The following is a 17,335-nucleotide window of genomic DNA, read 5'->3' as shown; positions in this document are numbered from 1 at the left end:
AGACATAAGGCTGGGAGGGATGTCAAGAGGTCGTCAAATCCATCCCCCCATGCTGGGGCAGGATGAAGTATGCTTCGACCATCCCTGTGTTTGTCTAACCTGTTCTAAATGTGTTTCAAGTGACCCTGAAGCCAAGCTCAAAACAAAAGTAAAATCAGAATCTTTGAACTTAAAAAAATTACTTTTATTTTAGGAACCAATAAAATTATGGTAAATATTTACAAATAATTATCTCACATAAAGGTTACATAAACTCAAATGTCCACAAGTAACAGCCACTCTCATGAAAAGACACACGGATATTGAAACTACGCCAATCTTATTGCATGTTTCTTCAACTAATCTAAAAAATAAAAGTGTTGCAGTCAACCATTTAACTTAGAATAAAATCACAAATTCCAGTACTGACAAGAAAAAGAATGGAAAAACAAATCCGAACAAAAAAATAAACCTCAAAAACGCCCCTCCCTTTCGTCCAATACCTCATTCCCCCCCATTCCCATCCCACCTCCCCCATCAGTACCCAAAATAACCCCCAAACCAAAAACCCCAAAATATGTTCGACATCTTTGGCAAATTGGCACTGCTGTAATTACATTCAAATATTATAACACACAAAAGCAACACACAGCACTAAGGAAAAAACACCAAGATTTCAAGTCAGTTCTTTTCCTACTAGAAAAAAAGAATACAAAACATACACATTTTAAGAAGCGTTTTTTTTCTGTGTGGAGACAGACATCTCCTACTTTCAAAGGCAATTAAATTGTTATTTTAGGGGGGTGGGGTTGTTAGTTTTTTTTTTCTTGTTTGTATGTTTTTTTCAGTTTTTATTTTATTTTAACAAGTAAGCTTCTATGCAGGCATCACAGACTTTGGTGGATACAATAGATATGCATTCCTTTGATGCTGTAAGTCCCGAATACAAAGTAGTCTGTCTCTAAGAAAAAACATACTGTGGTTTTTCTTGGAAAGGAATTCCATTTGCAATATAACGCATTTCTGTAATTTCAGAACGTACAAAGGCCACTAGAAAGTGAAAAACCAGGACAAAGATTCTTCCAATACGAGGCTGAGCAAAGCAAAAGAAATAGCTAAATAAATGCCCATTGGCCATTTCCCTGTCTCCTTTTACAAGGCAGAGTGGAAAAGTCTGGAAACTTCAGGCCTAATACAGTGCCCACTGGAATACAATGCCCACTGCCCACAATGACCCAATGGAAAGAGTGCCAGTGATTTCAATAGACTCTGGATCAGCCCCATAGTGATACATGAAGATACATAGATTGTGGAAACAAATGTACACTCTCTCTCTCTCTCTCTCTCTCTCTCTGTAAAGGTGTCCCGTAAAACACTGGCCCTCTGGCTCTTATTCTGAAGCACCGTACATGCATTTGTCTTCGCAGAGGACTAATAAGCAAAGATCACAGCAAGAGCTGACAACTGAGCCAGCGGAGACTCAAACGTGAGTATTTCTGGTGTCAAGCATGTCTTTGATGGTGTACTTCATTTGGTGTTGCTGTGTCAAGTTGTATTAACTCCAGCAGCAAAGTTATATACTCAGTGCTTTTGATTTTATTCCACCTTTGTGGAAGATTGTGTTAGAGGGCTGTTCATGTGTGACTTTCTAGGATCAGCCCTAAAGAACTCAGCGGAGTCTGTCAGCACCTGCAGTCTCCAGTTCACCTGTGTGCTCTGCCATGGAATCGGGGGTGCTGGCTGAAGCAGCTTGTGTTTCCATGCTGATTTTGGTGCAATGCAATGGAGACTACGGGCCTGATCCTGGGACATGCTGAGCATGCCAATCAATGGGAACTGAGGCCTTATGATAACACATCTGTAATTACACTGACTGAGCTGAGCCTCTGGAAACTGACCCTAAGCAAATTCAGTGTCCTCTAGACAGCTCTCTATTTTAATGTCCCATTTATGGTCATATTCTTACAGAATTTTTCTAAGCATCTCCTTGACACTGGTTGATTTGGGTCTTGTCTCACGTTCTCTGTTGATTTGGGTGTGGAACAGCATTGTCTCTGTCCTCTCGTAATGCCATCACTGCTCACTCATTCTCCACAACTCTGCCCTCCTCCTCTACCTTTCAAGACCCAAAAGGTTTGCTAATTGGAGGGGAGCCCATGTAGACAAAAGCTACCTGGGTGACCCCAGAGTGGGAGTGTGGAGGAGCAATGGGAAGCCAAGTTAGAGGATGGTGGGAGGAAAAGAGGGAAGGACGGATGAAACATCAAAAGAATTGGGTGAGCTTCAGATAAGCAACCACACTTCATAGGGCTTATCAAACCAGAGCCAAACCTCAAAACCTTTTGAGATTCACCCATCACTATCATATAAATGTACAGTACATTGCACATACACACTGCGCCCCCATGATCAAGTCCCAAGATAGCCCTCTCGCTGATCTCAGGTCACTATTCTTAGTTGCATAAGCATATTAGAAAGCAACCAGGAATGACCCAAGTGCTCGGTGGGCCAAGCCTTGCACACCTTATAAAAACTGCATGGGGAGAGGAATGTGGGTTCTTATCAACACTTCATTACTGGAGGGTGTGGCACCGGGGCTATGCTAATATCCAGACAGACACATTTCCAGATCCTCAGCTAGGATGAATCAACCAAAGTCAGTGGAACTAGGCGGATTTATACCAGCTGAGCAGTTTGCCAATCCCCACATGTAGTTTAAAAAACTGCTTTGTAACGTGGATGCGATTCCTGGGATGCATCTAGCTGCCTTGTTCAGTTCCCAACTGCAAAATAATAATAATAATAATCCACTCCATGCTCAGTATGTTCAGGAGGCACCTCAAATCTCCACTGGAATTCCAGAGTCGCTCCAGGAATCAGGGCACCAGTCAGATGGTAACACTCATTACAATATGTTTTGTGACACAGTGTGGGTTCTAATGGGGGTGAAAGGGGTGTGTGTATGTGGCACACGCAGCATGGTATACGCATGTGCATCTATCACACACACTTGGATCAACTGTTTGTTAATTCATTTCTGAGTGATGCAAAGACAGCCAAGTGATTTGTCTAGTGTGAGCGACTGCCCATGGTGGCGAGCAGTGGTTCATACAAGCAGGGGATAATACAACATAGTGCTAAGTGAAGCTTAGAAAATGAACGGGGGGAACATGGCACCAACAAAGTGGACAGTAGGCGTATGGATAAAGAATTGCAGGAGGTACCTTTGATGATGCCCAGACAACCATCTACTGTCAGGTTCAAATTCTCAAAGAAACCTAAAGGATTTGATTTCCCATTAAGATGAATGGGAACGGGGTGTCCAGATCTTCCAGGAGGTTTTGAAAATCCCTTCCTTAATACCAGCCAATAGTGGTCATGAACTTGTTTTCTCTGAGGAGGGTGTGCACAGGTTATGGGCTAGATCATGCTTACTTGATGCATGTGAGAAATAGTCCCACTGGATTTCAATGGACTACTTAACTGACTAAGGCAAGCAGGGTCTAGCCACGTGTATCGCAGTGTGTTGTACAGGCTGAGGCACATCCACAGGATGAAATTTACCACTCGTGCTCGTGGCATACCTTTCTTTTGTCATTAGCATAACTAAAAATGTTTCCTTACTGAACATGTTCATGCCAGAGTCCAGCCGCCTAATAGCTACTCTTCTCTCAAAATCGAAACTAGTCTAAATGTTCCAAGACACTTCACTCCTATGAAATACATACACCACGTGTCTGCCAGGTAATGCATCCAGTGGGTGAAACTCACCCCAAAGCAGAGAGCCAGCCCGAGGTCTAGGCGCCACTTACACCCTCAAAATATAGCTCAAACGGGACTTGTAGTCCTCAGGCTGACCCTCTGTACAGGGAGGAATTTAATCCATGGTGCATATTTTTCTTTCCTTCATCACTCTATTTATGACAGTCTGTTCCACCTTGTATTTAGCAGTGACACTCTGAGTTAGTTTCCCAGACCTGAAGAAGAGCTCTGGGAGGCTCAAAAGCTTGTCTGTCTAACCAGCAGAAGTTGGTCCAGTAAAAGATACTACCTCCTTGTCTTTCTAATTTCCTAGAACCAACACAGCTGCATGATCACTATTTAACTTAGAAGAGGAGCAACCAGTCCCATGTAACCTGGTTACTGTAAAGAGAGGAAGAAAACTTGTAAGCCTCCTATCTGGTCATGACATTTCTCTAGACATACACCTGCATAACTCAACTCAGCCTTAATTATGAAGCTACCACTCCCATGATACTTTGCACTCCCATGATACTTTGCAACTGTATGTTTGCAGATACACCATTTTCTTTTCAGCCAGGGGACTGAAAGAGCCTAATGTTCCAGAAGGCTCATAGTGCTTGCAGGTTGGTGCACATGCCAATCAAAGAAACTTGGAAGAGATTCTAAGTCACTTTTATCCAAAAGAGAGAAAATTCCCTTTACAGCCCTACTGCTGAAAGATAACCCAACATTTAGTGAGGATTCAGAGGATGAATTTGGAAAAAATATCTCAAAGGAGAGACCACTGCTTGCTCAAATAAAAGAGACGCACATACTGTTACGTAGCTTTTTAAACTGAATGTTTATCAACTATTAATTGTCAAAAGAGGAAAAATAATGGCTACTTCCATAGAATCATAGGAGGTCATCTAGTCCAACCGCCTGCTCAAAGCAGGACCAACCCCAACTAAACAATCCCAGCCAGGGCTTTGCGAAGCCGGGCCTTAAAACCCTCTAAGGATGGAGATTCCACCACCTCCCTTGGTAACCCATTCCAGTGCTTCACCACCCTCCTAGTGAAAAAGTTTTTCCTAATATCCAACCTAGACCTCCCCCACTGCAACTTGAGACATTGCTCCTTGTTCTGTCATCTGCCACCACTGAGAACACCCAAGCTCCATCCTCTTTGGAACCCCCGTTCAGGTAGTGGAAGGCTGCTATCAAATCCCCCCTCAATCTTCTCTTCTGAAGACTAAATAAGCCCAGTTCCCTCAGCCTCTCCTCATAAGTCATGTGCCCCAGTCCCCTAATCATTTTCATTGCTCTCCACTGGACTCTCCAATTTGTCCACATCCCTTCTGTAGTGGGGGGCCCAAAACTGGACACAATACTTCAGATGTGGCCTCACCAGTGCCAAATAGAGGGGAATAATCACTTTCCTCGATCTGCTGGCAATGATCCTACTAATGCAGCCCAATATGCTGTTAGCCTTCTTGGCAACAAGGGCACACTGCTGACTCATATCCAGCTTCTTGTCCACTGTAATCCCCAGGTCCTTTTATGCAGAACTGCTGCTTAGTCAGTCGGTTCCCAGCCTGTAGCTGTGCATGGGATTCTTCCGTCCAAAGTGCAGGACTCTGCACTAGTCCTTATTCAACCTAATTAGATTTCTTTTGGCCCCCCCCCAACCTCCAATTTGTCTAGGGCCCTCTGTATCCTATCCCTACCCTCCAGCATATCAACCTCTCCCCCCAGTTTAGTGTCATCTGCGAACTTGCTGAGGGTGCAATCCACACCAGCCTCCAGATCATTAATGAAGATGTTGAACAAAACTGGTCCCAGGACCAACCCCTGGGGCACTCCACTTGATACTGGCTGCCAACTAGACATTGAGCTGTTAATCACTACCCATTGAGCCTGACGATCTAGCCTGTTTTCTATCCACCTTTTAGTCCATTCATCCAATCCATACTTCTTTAACTTGCTGGCAAGAATACTGTGGGAGACCGTGTCAAAAGCTTTGCTAAAGTCAAGAAACAACCCGTCCACCGCTTTCCCCTCATCCACAGAGCCAGTTATCTCGTCATAGAAGGCAATCAGGTTGGCTAGGCATGACTTGCCCTTGGTGAATCCAAGTTAACTGTTCCTGATCACCTTCCTCTCCTCTAAGTGCTTCAAAATGGATTCCTTGAGGACCTGCGCCATGATTTTTCCAGGCACTGAGGTGAAGCTGACTGGTCTGTAGTTCCCCAGATTCTCCTTCTTCCCTTTTTAAAAAATGGGCACTATATTTGCCTTTTTCCAGTCGTCCAGGACCTCCCCTGATCGCCATGAGTTTTCAAAAAGAATGGCTAATGGCTCTGCAATCACATAGCCAACTTCCTCAGTACCCTCGGATGCATTAGATCTGGCCCCATGGACTTGTGCATGTCCAGCTTTTCTAAATAGTCCTTAACCTGCTTTTTCACCACTGAGGGCTGCTCACCTCCTCTCCGTACTGTGCTGCCCTGTGCAGCAGTCTGGGAGCTGACCTTGTCTGTGAAGACCGAGGAAAAAAAAGCATTGAGTACTTCAGCTTTTTCCACATTATCCGTCACTAGGTTGCCTCCCCCAATCAGTAAGGGTCCTAGACTTTCCCTGACCTTCTTCTTGTTGCTAACATACCTGTAGAAACCCTTCTTGTTACCTTTCACATCCCTTGCTAGCTGAAATTCCAATTGTGCTTTGGCCTTCCTGATTACACCCCTGCATACCCGAGCAATATTTTTATACTCCTCCCTAGTCATCTGTCCAAGTTTCCACTTCTTGTAAGCTTCTTTTCTGTGAACTCACCGAAGATTTCTCTGTTAAGCCAAGTTGGTCGCCTGCCATATTTGCTATTCTTTCTGCACATCGGGATGGTTTGTTCCTGCGCCCTCAATAAGGCTTCACTAAAATACAGCCAGCTCTCCTGGATTCCTTTCCTCCTCATATTAGCCTCTGAACATTTCATCTGTATGTGGGTGTTTACTAACCTAAACTCCTGGGCAGGAACCCGGCTCCACTTAGGGACTATCTGCCTTGGAAACTAGAGAAGTCTCTGTTCCGAGTCTGATCAGAAGACATATTAAATATTGTACAAAGGTTTTGGAAGGAACATGCACCCAAATCTCACTGAATTGCTACCATTTGATTTTCTGACATCCATTCAGCATAAGCAGGACAAAGATAAAATTGTAATTAAAAAGTTATCACTCTGGAAATAATATTTGTACTTCAATTGTCCACTTATAGGAGACCTATTTTGGGCTAGACTCTTATTCATGGACCCAAAGGGGATTATTATAGCGTGTAAGTGCTCACCAGTGTAAGGATAGTGGAATTTGTCCCTTTCACACTAATTATGGCAACACTGTGCAAGGCTATAGAGCAGATCTTGAGCCCATGCAAGTCAGAGGGAGCTTTTCCATTGTCTTCAGGGGAAACACTTCTAATTTTCCCTTTGTGCAGATGAGAAGTTTGCTGATCGTATAGGATTAAAAAGAGCTGTTCCTTCAGGGAAAAATGAGTAGTTGATGTGGTTCTGTGGAATTGGTGGTGATTGCTGTACTAGCTTAACCAATCATTTATAAGCTCCCTCTTCTGTTTATTGGCTCCGGGAAGTAGAGAACATTGAACAAAACGTCACTTGGTCCTATTGATGCTCTCTCTTTGAGAGGGAGGGAGAATATACAGAATTAATGGGCCAAATTTATCCCCAGTGTAACTTTATGGATTCCAATGGAATGGATTTACTGTAGCCCACTGTGTATAAGGAATGACTTTGAGAAATGTCTTCATTTAAACATATGGGTATCCCCAAATGTGTGTCCCCCCTCCATCCATTTGATTTGTAAAGCAGCGTTTGTATGTTTCAGTGTGCATAGCTGCCCTGAATGTAATACTGTTTGAGATAGCAATTTGAAAAATCATCACCTTGGGACTGTTCTCATTTCTTTACAAAATAGAAATAATTGTAATCTATATAGATGTACATAACGGGTTGCTTATCAATTAGGAATTCCTTCTCTGATACAGTTTAACTTGAAAGCAGAGAATTTGTTTCAGTGCTAGTTATGATTACAAATAAACATAAATTAATATTTAGCAGTAAAATGTCACAAACTGCCCAAGTCTTTCAGTTGCTCATGTGGTCCATGGCAGCTCATAGCATGTTCACACACGACTGTCAGATATGACGCTGTATATAGAAATAACGTCAGCCCCAAATATAGCCACAATGAATGTTAACCTGGTTCAAAGTTGGTTAAAGCTTACTGAATTCTTTGAATCAGTGCACCAGTTTCAAAACACATTCTTCAGATGCGTTTTGAGTTCATGATTTGTACCATGTTGCTGTTTACGCTAAGCCACTCTCAAAAGTAACACAAAGAAGCAAGTTATTTACATTGGTGCTGTGTAAATTGAGCAGACCAATCCTTCTTTACCAAAAAAAAGAAAAAAAGAAAAAAAAAAGCCAGACAGCCCATGCTGAGTCACACAGCGTGTGTCAATGCACCTTAAGAGAGATATCCCAAGGTGGCCTGCTCAGAGTCAGACCTGGTTCCAGTCCCCAGGCGCAGCGGAGAGAACCAGAGGCAGCGAGGTCAGTGGGCTGTGGGTAGGATGCAGCTACTGTACCTTTCAAATCAGATGGAACGGCAGCAGACCTGGTTTCTCCTGTTTCTTTGTTTTGTATGAGACCCCAGTTAATATCGCCAGAATTTCATTGATTTAAAAAATAACAATAATTAGTTCACCCAGTTTAAAGAGTAAAATTTCAGCCAGCGGGTTCCCCCTGGATACTTTCATCTTCCTTCCTTGCAGTCTGATTTGCATGGTTATTTCTAGGTGAATCGGATGCCGTCGGCCTGGATGATATGTTTAGTAAGTGCTGGAGTTCCAGACTCCTTGGGTCAGTGGCGGTCATAGGCAGCAGCAGCCGCTGGGGGTGCCGCTCCTCTGGCTGCAGCACTGTAATAATAAGGAGAACCTGGAAGAGAGAAGATGGCTATGAGGATAACACAGGTCAAAAGGGGGCAGCCTGCCCAACACACCGTGGGCACCAGAGATCTGTCCTGGCTGGAGTTCGACCCACGCTAACATGGGCCTGCAAAGTGGTAGGTACAACAAAAATGCGACAAGACATCACTTTAAAACATTAAATGCCAGAATACTGCAGACGACACCTCACATTTTGGTTCTCCTTTCAGTATCTTCGCCTCTGTAAAGAGATCGCCAAGCCCAGACCATTATGGTCGTATGGCGTCCCAATGAAGTGACTTGGACTCCCAAGGGTAAATGGATCTTTGCTATCAGATCCCCTTGTGGGATCAAGGAATTTATCTGGATTAGATCTGGTTGGGGAGTATTCAATAAATTTGGAGAAAGGGGTGGGGGGAATTGGCTCTGTGAAGTATCTGTAAATCTTTCCTGGCATTTGTGAATCTATTTGGTATTCAAAAACATTTTTAAACTATCGCAAGTGACTAATGTTTTATATGCTAAGTGTCTGATGATGATATTCTGTCAGAGCTTTGAAATTGGTCACTCAAGTCATTAGTGGATCCAGTACACCAGGTCTCCATCCAATATGCTAGTTTTCAAATGAATACATGCATTCAGCATTGAATACATATATCTAGCTGAATCAAGCAAGCCAGTTTCAAACCTTTGCAAACTCAGGAATGCCGAAGGGCTTGAGCGTGTCTGAATCGAATCAAACCCTGGAATTTGCACAATATTAGTGACTGTTTTCTGGCCCCTTAGAATTGAGCACCGCTAGTTGGATTGTCCTTTAAGAATCTAGATTTTTTGTTTGACTGTAGGTGTGGGTTACTTTTTAAGTATATGTGTCTAGACAGGATTGACTATTAGGTAACACAACAGCATACAAAAGGGATGACCAACCCTGCTAGAGTATGAGAAATAGACTTAAAAGGGCTAATTTTCAGAGTGGCTTCATCTTGGCCTCAAACTCGGCATTTTGCATGCCCAAAATTTGGAGCATGCAGTTTTGATCTGAGATTGTGAGTTTACCCACACTGTGGAGAGGGCAAAGACACTTAAACTTATCCCTAGGTCTTCAAGGAATTTGGCAGGTTAATAAAGCCAACGGCATGTCCAGTCGCACCAACCTGGGCTTGCTCCTGAAGACCTGAGCAAGTCTAACCAATCAGCGGTGTCCCCAGTCAGTGGGTGCACCGTGTGTATTACCAGACCTGAGGCTTGAACGACAGTCCTCACAGTCCATTAGCAGCGAGTCTACAAGGTCAGCCAAAACAGTGATTTCTCCTAGCCAACCACGTGGACCTGTGCTAGGCTTCTTACAACGGTGCTGAGCCCCAATGACTCCAGCTGGAGCCGCAAGTGCTCAGCACATCAGAGAATCAGACCTTGCATGTACAGATATAGTAAAAAGGGACAGAAAGAACATACCTGCTCTCCCCACCCATGCACCCCTCCGCCCCCACACATGCCTGCGTACTGTGCTGTACGGGTTAGGTGTCCCCAGCTGTGCACATCAGAAATGCAAGAAATTCTGTAGTTAGCTTTGCAGCAACACTGAACTTCCCGCCTGAATTCACAGAGTTTCGTTGAAATTGACAAAGCTGCATGGGGCTTGGGAGGCTGGTTTTGTGGCTTCTGGAGACAGTGTGTGGAGACCTGGGAAAAGTCGTGACATTCAGGAGCCTGAACATATAAAGAGATGAGGGGTCTGTCTCTGAGGGCCAGACGGGGCGAGTAGGGAGCCTGGGGAGCTCTTCCCTTCCTAACACCGCAGGGAGGAGGCAACAGCCAAAATCCCTGCACCAATGACAGCTGTAAAGGCTGAGCCGCTCCATTTCGGGAGAGGTCTCGACTCTCAGGGCGTGTCTCTGCCGGAGCCACAGGCATAGTTCCAGCTCAGGCCGGCATACACACTCACACCCGAGGCGTAGCTGGGGCAGCACAGGCCGAGGCCTGGGCTAGCTGGCGGACTACAAGCCCGCAGGTACATCCCGCTGCCCACGCTGCTGTGGCTACCCTGCTATTTCTAGCGTGACCAACACTGTCCTGTTTCCTACGGCTCTCCCTGTTGGACTGTATCTGCCCGCCGGCTCTGGTCTTATGCTCAGACTGTCAGCTCATCCGGGCAGCGGCCACCATCCCAGTCTGCATTAGGCAGCACCTAGCACAATGGGCTCCGAAGCGTTACTGCAATGCAAATGAAATGTAACGTGAACTCCAGCAATGGGTTCAGCCAAGCACCACAGCACATGGTGAGCCAGCGCAAGTGGAGGGAGGCCAAACAAAGCCGCCAGCAGGTGCATTCACAGCATGCTTCCTTCTGCCCCAGACCCTAGGGGGACCCCTGCCTTCCATGCTTCTGCAGATGTTGGGGCTGCTCCCTTCACATGCTCGGGGATTTTCTCTAGGAAATATCTTTCATCCTGCCCCCCGACACCTCACCGTTTACTGGAAGAACTGCTGCTCATTTCACCTGGATCTATGTGGCGCCTATTGCCATAGTGTCAGACCACAAACGTTAACATAGCTAGCTTCACCCGCTCCCACAGCTCAGGGTTGCCTATTCTTCTTCTGCTGAGTCCTGAGTTCAAGCCCATCTCCATTCCTTGCCTACTCCTTTTTCTCTCTGCATATGCCCCTGCCTGCAGCCCTGCTGAGCTGTAGTTTCAGCCTTGCTGCTGCTGTTACCAGCAAAGCCCTTCACACAGCAACCAGGGAAGGGCGTGCAGTGAGACTGGCTGCACACAAGGTGAGCAAACAGAGCCTAAAATAGAATCAGAACATGTCAGGACACGGTGATCTGTTAACCTGAGGGTGTGCACTGCCTGTGGTCACCAAGTACCATGATCTCCAATTTACAGCCAATACTTCCATACTTTTGAGCCAACGCAGGGTGTCCAACGTTACCGTAACTCTCCTACTATCCTCCCCAGGCTCAAGCAGTTTAGCCACATTCTCAAAGGAGAGCTGGCCTCTCATCAGAGCAAGAGGCTCCTCAAGACATTGCTCTACTAATACACCAGTGCCCATGCCACTGCTTTGTGTTTTCCTGCCTCCTGCGTGCCAGGAACTCAACTCAGACTTCCTCACCAGTGCCAACTGCCCATGTCCAAGCTGCCTTGGCACCGGCAGGTCAGCAAAACTGGAGCTACACTAACATGCCTCAGTGAAATGCCGGCGCAAGACACAACCCTGGCCTCAGTTACTCTGCACCACTGAGTCTGAGCTTGCAATCCCAACACGGGACGGGAACTGCTTTAGAATGCTCTGAGCCCCGGTGGGTCATCAAATATTTGGGCTGAACATCAATAATGAACAACTGCACCAGGTTCTGTGTCGCTTGCTGACAAGTAATTCCTGGCAGGGCAGCTCCAGCTACTCTGTCAGCGGAGAGCTCGATTCGGGGGCACTGGGTTCAGGACTGTTGCATTACAGAGAAGCTCATTAGACAGCCCACCTTTACCGCCACTTGTGACTGGCAAACCTGCTGCAGAGGAGGCGGGATAGGTGGTGTGGGTTTAAACAGGACTAGCTGGAGAGCAGGACAATGGGTCTGAGGCCGCAGAGGCTGACGTACATGCTTAACATAATCCAACGAGTCATCCCAGTGAAGTCAGGGAGACTGTTTTCTTCTTTAAAGTTCAGCCGCTGTGATCCTATTTTCGCCTCAAGAGGGGAGGAAAACACCGCATTTTCAGCTAGCTTAAACAGACTGTTAGTATAGCTCTAAGTCTCAAACAACGTAAAAGGTCAGGTGACAAGAAATGGAAGCCATCTTTGTTCCAGAAAGGGTCTGGAGTTAGGAGAGAGCAAATATGTATTGTGGGCAAGCTCCAGAATAGCCTTTTTAATAACCCAAAAGTGAGAAACATACCAGAAGATACCAGTTTAGGGAGGAGGAGGGAGAGGAGAATCAGATATACAGTGGCACTTCTGAATCCTGAGTTCAGTCACTGAGTCTCTCATGGCTAATTATGTTTTACATCGTTCCATGTTCCAAGGTAGAACCGATGTGTTCCACGTTGTAGCTCAAGATGTTTCCGATTAATTTCATTCGCGCGCTCTCTCTGTGAGCACCAGCACAGACGAATAAATAACACTGCCAGTTAGGGGTTTCAAAAATGGCCTATCTTTCTTGGTTCTATATTTCTAATTCAGTGTGTTTACCCGGTGCTGGCCATAAAGAATAAATGTGGCGATAATTAAAAAGATCCTGACAGGTCCCCAAATCTTCTTCCAAATATCTTTTCTGGTGATCACAAAAGAAATGAAGCTGGCATTTTTTAATCACGTACACTGTCCATTGTTGGGCCTTTTCTTATTGCCACTGAAGGACTCTGAAAAGGTATCTGGCCCGCATTCACGAGTTAGAGTAATGAGTTAATTTTCCCAATCTGCTACAAGTTTTATATATGCACATATTCAAAGGCACATTATTGTATCATCCCCACTGGCCAGGCTCATAATTATAGGATCGCTAAGGCTTCTGATAACCCATTGAGTCAACAAAAGGCCCCTTTAATTCAAGGTCTGGGAAACATCCAAGTGACTTCTCATCACAATCAATCTCACAGGTCATTCTCCCTAGAAAACCAGGACTCTCATAGGAAAGCAGAAGTATATATAGTTGAAAAATATTAATTGGGGGGAGATTTCATAAGCCCCATTTCAAGCTTTCTTTTGCTTTCACTGGGCTCTCCCAAGTACTTGCATTTTTCTTTGTTTAAAGGAAAGTACCAGCCCAAAGCTTTCTCAGTTCATGCACTCTACATTCAGCCGCTCTATATGTGATATGGCCTTTTATTACATTGAGTGAATTATTGTCTGATGCTTAAAAAAAGGAAAAAGGATTAACCACGAAGGGAGAGAGACACAAAGGGAACTGCTGACTGTGCATACAGTGGAGAGCAAATCCCAAAGAGGATGTCTGGACATTTGTGTTGGGACTTTGAGGCAGAGGAGACAAAGTCTCCTGTTCATCCCAAACCAATGTGTGCTGGGGGGAGTGGGTCCCAAAGTCAGCTCTCACCTCCTTTCCACGTGCCCACTGGACAAAATGGAGAGAAAATTGCTGATCACAAAGGGAGTGTAACATGGGCAAGATCAGGCCTTCTCTGATCAGCCAATCCAAACCTTGTGGCTGTTGGATGCAAGGCTGGGGAGCCACCCGACTCATTTCCCCAGCTAGGGCTGCTACTTGTGTCCAGACTTTCGCTTGCTGTACGTGCACCACAGAGAATTTCCAGCTCAGGAAACGTACACGTATGTGCATTGCAAAGATGTTATTCTACAGGGTTATTTATTCCCACTGCCCCACTTCATCTGTCCCCAGGACCCAAACAGACCGATGCTCTAATGTCTTCAATTGTCCCTCCCCTGAAGTAGGGTTACCAGATAGCAACTGTGAAAAAATGGGACAGGGAATGGGGGATAATAGGCCCCAATATATGAAAAAGTCCCCCCAAAATGGACTGTCCCTTTAAAAACGGGACAGATGATCACCCTACCCTGAAGTGTCTTTGCATGGAGAGCGGAACTCTACCCCAGCCCATCGTCCCCAAACCTGCCATGTGACAGTAGTAGCAGTGGCAATATGAGCCAGCAGGGGTCACTCTTACCAGGCACTAAGACAGAATGTGAGGATAAAGGAGGATTACTAAACCCATTCCTTTGTGTCACTGACAACGCTCAGCACAAAGCGATGACGACGTGACCTCAGGACAGTGATTAAGCTAAGGAACCCAAAAGACCACCATAGGGTGGGCCTCATTCTGATCTCACAGTGTAAAGCAGGTGGTAACTCCACCAGAGTCACTGGAGTTGTGCCATTTAAAACCATCATGAGGGGCAAATCGGGCCCAATCCTTTTATTCCCAGCATCAGAAAAGCAAGTAAAGTGAGGGGTGTGTTTGGGGGCGGGAGGGGGGAAGAGAGAAGAGGGAGTGATAAGAAGTCACTAGGGGGAGTCAAATTTGTTTTAAAATTAATTTCCCAGACTCGTTTAGAATTAAAATCTGTCGTGTCTGTCCCAGGCAGCACGCCATCAGGATGTGTACGGAGGCGGCAATGCAACTGCTGACCAACACGCCGTCGCCATCCAACGGGACCCTGGCGACAGGGTTAAGGACGGAGACATGGGGAGAAATCACCATGGCACTGTCAGACATCATGGAGAAGTCACAACGTTCAAGGCATAAGCAAGATGAGACTATTTCAAACACGTAAGCCCGAGACTACAGGCATCAACTATACCACACCGGTGATAGTCCAGGTTAGGAGTCTTTGGATATCACATTTCATAGGAGGCAATCAGCACATATTTCAAAATGGAAAGACCTTCTAGCATGTCTCGCCAGCCACAAAGCTCCACAGAAGGGTTGGAAGTAAATAATGAACTTTGTTCAGGGTATTTTATGAGAGAATTTCTAATAAAACACGGGTATTCCTGTGATCTCCTTAGGTGACCTACACAAAGAAACACCAGATGTAATGGGGAAACCCAGAAGAGGGACGGGATGGAAAACAAGCAGAAGACAAACTACCCTACCTTCTGGATGACATTGTGGTATATGATAGAAGCAGCACCAAGCTAACAAGCGGAAAATAATGTACATGAGTTAGAACTATGAAAAATAATATCCTGTTGTCGTTAAAGAGGGGAAGGAGGTGCCACCCTCCTTTGACAATTTCTAAACTTTGTGGTGGAGCAGTGTGAAAAGCAATATAGTGTTAACCTACTGCCCACAGAAGACTTCCCAAGGGGCTTCCATTATCAGGCCCACATTTCAGTCGGGAAATAGAGGTGCAGAGTGGTAAGCAATTTCATAGATTTTAAGGAGAAAAGGGACCATTATGATCATCTCGTCCAACATTCTGCACAGCACAAGCCAGAGAAAGAACTGGAAAGAGAACTCACAGAGCCAAGTTCTTCATTTACAGAAGCTTCACTGATTTCAAATGGAGTTACATCTCTTAATGTCACTGGGGAATTTAGCCCTAAGAGTTGATAACACTTGACAATAAGTAACCTAAAGGGGACGTTGGTGAAAGACAGTCTCTGAGAACAGCTATCACATCATATTAAGATGTCTCATAGAGACGCAAGGAGGTTCTCAGTATGGAGGGTTGGTATAATAGGGTTAAACTTTGAGAGTTATATCTATCTTCCAGAGATTTTTGTCTAGATTAGGGTCAACACAGATTACAGAGAAAGACACCCCAGCTAGGAAGAAGAATTAGGGATCAGTTTTTGGTTATTGAACTCTTTCTTCTTGAGAACATGTTTGACTGGAGAGTCACTCAGGGTTTCAGCCAGTCCATCTGCAGGGCTCAGGAAGGAATGTATTTTCCTAATGCATAGTTTTAATTCCCACACACACACACACACACCTTCCTCTGAAGCATAAGAAATTTGCCTTGGCTACAGAGGAGATACTGGTTGGGGTGGACCGTGCAGTGAGGTGGTACAGAAAATCTTCTGTCTAGGATTTCTGGCTGGTGGGTCTTGCTCACATATGCCCAGGGTCACACTGATCTCTGGATTTGGGGTCAGGAAGGAATTTTCCCCCAGGTCATACTGGCAGAGACCATGGGGGAGTTTGCCTTCCTCTGCAGCACAGACGGTGCCTCACCTGCTGGGGTCATCTCGGCATATCTCATCTAACCCAGGCCCTGCCACCACAGGGGCTTCGGGCATTGGCTGCACCTCGGTCTCTCCTGATCTCTGCTCTATGGCACACAACAGGCTAGTCTCCTGAGGACTAAAATGCTTTGGTTTAATTTAAGTCTTTGGGCTCAATAGAGGGGGATCTGGATAAAACTTAATGGCCTGTGTTATGCAGGGGGTCAAACTAGATGAACTCTATGAAACCGAACAATATGAGAAAAGCATGTGATGGTTTTGACTCTTTGCTGCATCTCAAGTATTCCTGTCTGAAGGAAAGGCATGTTCCTGCTGGGGAAACATTTACTGTTTGCACTGGAAGATGATAAAAACCTATTTAAAACGGTAAAAAGTTTAAGAACCGATAGATATTTTATAGCATTTCAGAGTTCATAAAGGAGAGCAACAAGTATGGACTGGATTGATGCCAGTGTAGTTCAAAAGGAAGTGATATATGAGGATGTGGGGGTGGAGGGAATTTATGTATAGAAGAAATATTTAAAAGGAATTTCATTGAGACACATGAAAAACTAATTCCCTTTGTTTCATGCACTCAAACTCATGAGTGTTAACTAGTGTTGTACATGCACGGCAAGAGGAGGAACACACCCTTCATCTGATATGATCCTTTAAATTCTCAAACAATGTTACAAATGCTACCCCCTGGAGACCAGCTGAATACCAGGAGCAGCACCCCTAACATTCAGAGGTCTGCAGCTAGTAGTTACATGCGTGTTCCTTTTCAGTAGGAACTCAGTGTGGATTCTCCCGTGAACAAAACGCCTTTTGACTTGCATGGGGGGTTGGATCAAGTGAGCGTGGCAGAATTTTGCTCAGTGTGACTCGATGAAATTTATCTTGCAGAGCAGGGAATCCCCTGTAGTGCAGGTGGAAGGCTGCAATGAAAGGCAAATCTCAAGGGCAGAAACTTGCTCTAAGGGA

The 17,335-nt window shown here is 45.2% G+C and overlaps 1 protein-coding gene across 4 annotated transcripts in view; it reads right to left on the bottom strand.

The window, feature by feature from the left end:
• Positions 1 to 545: 545 nt before the first annotated feature.
• PAX5 (paired box 5) overlaps positions 546 to 17,335 on the bottom strand; it is a 239,306-nt gene continuing 222,516 nt past the window's right edge. For 2 of the 4 annotated variants that reach the window (XM_074953568.1, XM_074953569.1), the window contains exon 10: positions 547 to 8,713. In XM_074953568.1, the coding sequence (XP_074809669.1) occupies positions 8,637 to 8,713 (77 nt within the window). In that variant the 3' untranslated portion in view covers positions 547 to 8,636. Of the gene's footprint in view, positions 8,714 to 17,335 lie in introns of all 4 variants that reach the window. The other 2 variants (XM_074953572.1, XM_074953571.1) reach the window with 2 other exon arrangements.

This window comes from Natator depressus, chromosome 5 (genome assembly GCF_965152275.1).
Source record: "Natator depressus isolate rNatDep1 chromosome 5, rNatDep2.hap1, whole genome shotgun sequence".
Classification (NCBI taxonomy): Eukaryota; Metazoa; Chordata; order Testudines; family Cheloniidae; genus Natator; species Natator depressus.
This window is presented reverse-complemented; position numbering and strand designations above follow the sequence as displayed.